The sequence below is a fragment of the Triticum urartu genome, chromosome 2A (genome assembly GCF_056163025.1).
Source record: "Triticum urartu cultivar PI428250 chromosome 2A, HENAU_Tu73, whole genome shotgun sequence".
Taxonomy (NCBI): Eukaryota; Viridiplantae; Streptophyta; class Magnoliopsida; order Poales; family Poaceae; genus Triticum; species Triticum urartu.
The window spans coordinates 28,742,649-28,746,819 of NC_141874.1; the positions used below are offsets into that span (position 1 = coordinate 28,742,649).

General features: G+C 43.4%; 1 protein-coding gene across 1 annotated transcript; it reads left to right on the forward strand.

Moving 5' to 3' along the window:
- The first annotated feature begins 278 nt into the window (after positions 1-278).
- LOC147983148 (F-box only protein 7-like) lies at positions 279-1,700 on the forward strand. Its single transcript, XM_087539453.1, has one exon. It carries the CDS (start codon positions 480-482, stop codon positions 1,698-1,700), a length of 1,221 nt encoding a protein of 406 aa, XP_087395579.1. The 5' UTR covers positions 279-479.
- The last annotated feature ends 2,471 nt before the right edge of the window (positions 1,701-4,171 follow it).

The following is a 4,171-nucleotide window of genomic DNA, read 5'->3' on the forward strand; positions in this document are numbered from 1 at the left end:
TGCGAATCTCCGTCTTCACTGTCTACCGATCTGACCCTGCAGCTCGCCGTTGCCATCTCCCGGCCGATTAACCCCCTCGTCTCGCCTGCCGCCGGTTACTGTTCTTCCTTATGACCTTGCTTGCCAACCAAAACTCCGAATCTTTGTCGAGTTTCAGTCCATTAATTCTGCGTGTGTGTCGTTCGTGGACTCGGATCTAATTAACCTACTTTAATTAGGAGCGGCGGCGTCGTGGTGATCTGCAAGTATTGCAAGCAGCCTGCTGTTCTTCTGTCCAACTTTCACTGAAGAAATTCGTCAGTTTGGCCGAAGCTCCTGCTCTTTGTAGACATACTTTGCCCCCATCGAATCCTGTAGTGTCGCCAGCATAATACACTTGAGGCTGCCAAAGCTGGACACTGGACATATTTGTGCTCTCTAATCTTCAGAGTTTTTCAAAGGCTGAGTAGTGAGTACTGACAAAGACGACAGTGGGCAACATGCCGGAGCTGCCTCAGGACATCTTGTTGGGTATCTTTGCCACCCTTGAGATCCCTGACCTTGTGCGTACCGGCTCTGTCTGCTCCTCTTGGCGCCCCGCGTATATCAGCCTCCGAAGCCTTGCGCAGTACAAATGCCCCCAGACGCCATGCCTCCTCTACACTACCGAATCCGCTGGTGAGAGCGTTGCGTGCCTCTACAGCCTCACAGAGAAGAGGTCCTACAAGTTGACCCTCCCGGAGCCACCTATCCGCACTAGGTGTCTGATCGGGTCATCACATGGTTGGCTGGTGACTGTTGATGACAGATCTGAGATGCACCTTGTCAATCCCATCACATGTGAACAGATTGCTCTTCCGTCGGTGATCACCATCGAGCAGGTGAAGCCCATCTTTGATGAGCACGGTGCTGTCCATAAGTATGAGTACTCATGGCATACTGGGACAGATGCCAGTCCTTACTCTCCGTCTATCTTTGCTATTGACAAGCTGCGCCACAAACTTCACTATAAGGCGTTTGTGTTCCCTGATACATCCACGGGAAGCTACATCGTCGTGCTCATCCATAATCCAAAGTGTCAGCTCTCTTTTGCAAGAGTAGGTGATGATAACTGGACTTGGCTGCCACCTCATGAACGATATAGCGACTGCACTTACAAGGATGGTCTGTTGTATGCGGTGACTACAACCGGAGAACTTCATGCTTTCGATTTCAGTGGGCCTGTCATCACAATGGAGATGATTATAAGAATGGACTCCATATATGGCATTGGCTACACGTACATTGTTCAAGCTCCATCGGGTGATCTGCTTCTTATTTGGAGAATCATTGACCAGTATAATTTTGATCCTGATCCTGGATCATCTGTATTTTGGAACACTACGGGATATATAATGTATGGATTTGATCCTTTGGGAAGTAAACTTAAGAGCATAAACAGCTTGCCTGACCATGTGCTGTTTCTTGGACATAATCAATCTCCTTGTCTCACTGCCAAAGAATATCCCACTCTCAGGGCAAATCATGCCTACTTTACAGACGATAATGTGATGCGGACAATGGGATTGAAGAACAGCGACCCTGATATGGGAACAATGAACTTGGATAATTTCTACTCCATGGAGGAACTTTTGTCTCCTCAGCTTTGGTCAAGCTGGCCAGCTCCCATGTGGATTACATCTGATCTTAGAGAGATGAACTTGGCTTCAGGAAGGGATTGAAGAAAAAGGATCCATGGATTCAATGAACCAACCAAGGTGTGGCTTACTGTTGTTGGTGCAAGAGTCATCCACAAAATAATCAAGAGACCACCTGGACTGTGTGTGTCAGGGCGTACTCATCGCTTGATCCTGGTCCTTACAGGCTAGATTTGCCCTAGTTGGCTCTGAATAAATAGTTTTGAGGTCTATCTGTTTACCTATGTTATAAGTGGTATCGATACTTCAGTAGTTTATATGATCTTGTTCTTATCATTTTTCTGTGGTATTTCTTCTGTGTTGCTCATGTCGATATCTTATTGTGGTGTGTTGGTATATTCATTGATTCTTCATTGTTTCTGAATGATCTGATGCGTTTGTAATCAGTATACTGTAGTGTAATGTTCGGGTTGTCCATGTTACTCTAGTGTAACGCTGCTGGGTTTGGAATAGCAGCAGGGAATTGGCATGGTATTTCCTTCCAATAGTGGTGCGTTGGAAATATGAAAAAGTTATGTTGCTTCCTTCGTGTGACTTGGTAATTGTGGCTTGGATTTGTGGAAAAGGAGAGCCGGGGATTTTGTCTGCCTCATGTTCTTTGTGGTCTGTTGAGAAGGCTGCATACTGTTGCTTTCAGAAGGTAGAAGGTAACTGTGACATAATGTTCAGAGTGTGTATAATTGTTCTTTTAGTGAACCTGCGAGTGTTTTTATGTTGGTAGCTATAGTAAGCCTATGTCACTTGAGGAACTCGCAAATATTTCTGTCAGGTTATGTGATTTCTTAAGCTGCATGTCTTCTGACAATACAAGGCTATTGGGAACTGCTCAGCCAAGCAATGATACTGTTACAAGAGCATTGGCGTTCCAACTCTTTTTTAACTTGAAGAACTCGCAAATATTTCTGTCATGTTATGTGATTTGCTTAGCTGCATGTCTTCTGACAATACAAAGCTATTGGGAGCTGCTCAACCAAGCAATTATAGTGTTGCAAGAGCATTGGCGTTCCAACACTACGCTGCCTTCCGTCTGGCTCCAAATTTCCCAAACCAGTTTCAAGTTTAGTCTTAGCCCACTGTACCTGCAAAGCCACTTCCATTTGTTTTTGAACATCTGTAAAAGTATGGCCTTGGATCTTTATTCATTGTGCGTCACTGAATATCGTCTAGTTGTGTAACAAAGATTTAACTCTTAAACCTCCACTAATACAAGTAATGATTAAAAAAAATCAAGGCACACAAGATATCATTCCCTTGGCTCCCTGCTGTTATAATTTATTTTGTTTTGCAATTCTTAGTGATTAAGTGATTGTTCATGAATGACATGGTCTCTAATTTATTTTCTACATAGGAAAGCAAGCAGAAGAGTAGTACTACACTCCAGAGCTAAGCACATGTCTCAGTACATTATGGTTGTGTAAAATTGTGAAAATAAATTATAATGTTTACTATTACTATACTTGCTCGAAAAAAATTACTGTACTTGCTCGAGGATCTGTGAACTTAAATTTCTGTCATTTTACTTTGAATAAAGTGGTCGGGTTTTTATTTGGCAGTGTCTCTCTCTGTTGTCGTCACATCATCACAGCTATTGTTGATTTCCATCAGTTGTAAGCCTGCATATCAGACAACAATTCTCTAGATAAAAAAACAGCAGAGAATAGATAATTTGGACCGGTTGGTGCTTAAGACAGCAATTTATACAAAATTTGGAGGCTGAATTAGTGGTAGAATAGAACATAAAAATGCATGGTAGAATGGTAGACGAGATCCCAATGCCTCACATGTCAACGATAGCCAAAGGATTGAGTTTGTTGCTAGCTAAATGATTCACCATGCTGCCCAACAGCGGTAACTTCGTAAAAAGTATCATTCTCAATGTTTTGCTAGAGGTCATGTTGAGCTTTCTCTAGAAATGCATGAATCATAAGTCCATTCCTAAATCCGAAGGATTTTGTAAGCAAAAACTCCACAGATTTGACATATGAAGTTTCTACTATTTTGTCTGTGTTGCAAAGAGACCTTAAATCCCATCTAGCAAGTTCCACGAATTCAAAACCATACAGTAGGTAATTTTACAGTCTTGGCCCATTTACATTTGTTTTTCAACATCTGTTCCATCTGACTCGATCTTTCCCAAACCAACAAGCCACATATATTTGTTTTTTAACATCCGTGTACACCTGATCTGTAAAGAAGTATGATATGAATTTCTTTCAGTGTGCATCATTGAATGGTGTCGAGTTGTGTAGCAAGGATTGTAACTCAAACCTTGAGTCACTGGTAGAAAAAGGGCCTGTTGTCCGGTTCGTAAGGGCCTTTTGTCCCGGTTCCTGAACCGGGACTAAAGGGTCGGTACTAATGCCCTGTCCCTTTAGTCTCGGTTCAATCCAGAACCGGGACAGATGGGCCTCCACGTGGCCTGTGCGCGGAGCCCAGGCAGGAGACCCTTTGGTCCCGGTTGGTGGCATCAACCGGGACCAATAGGCATCCACGCG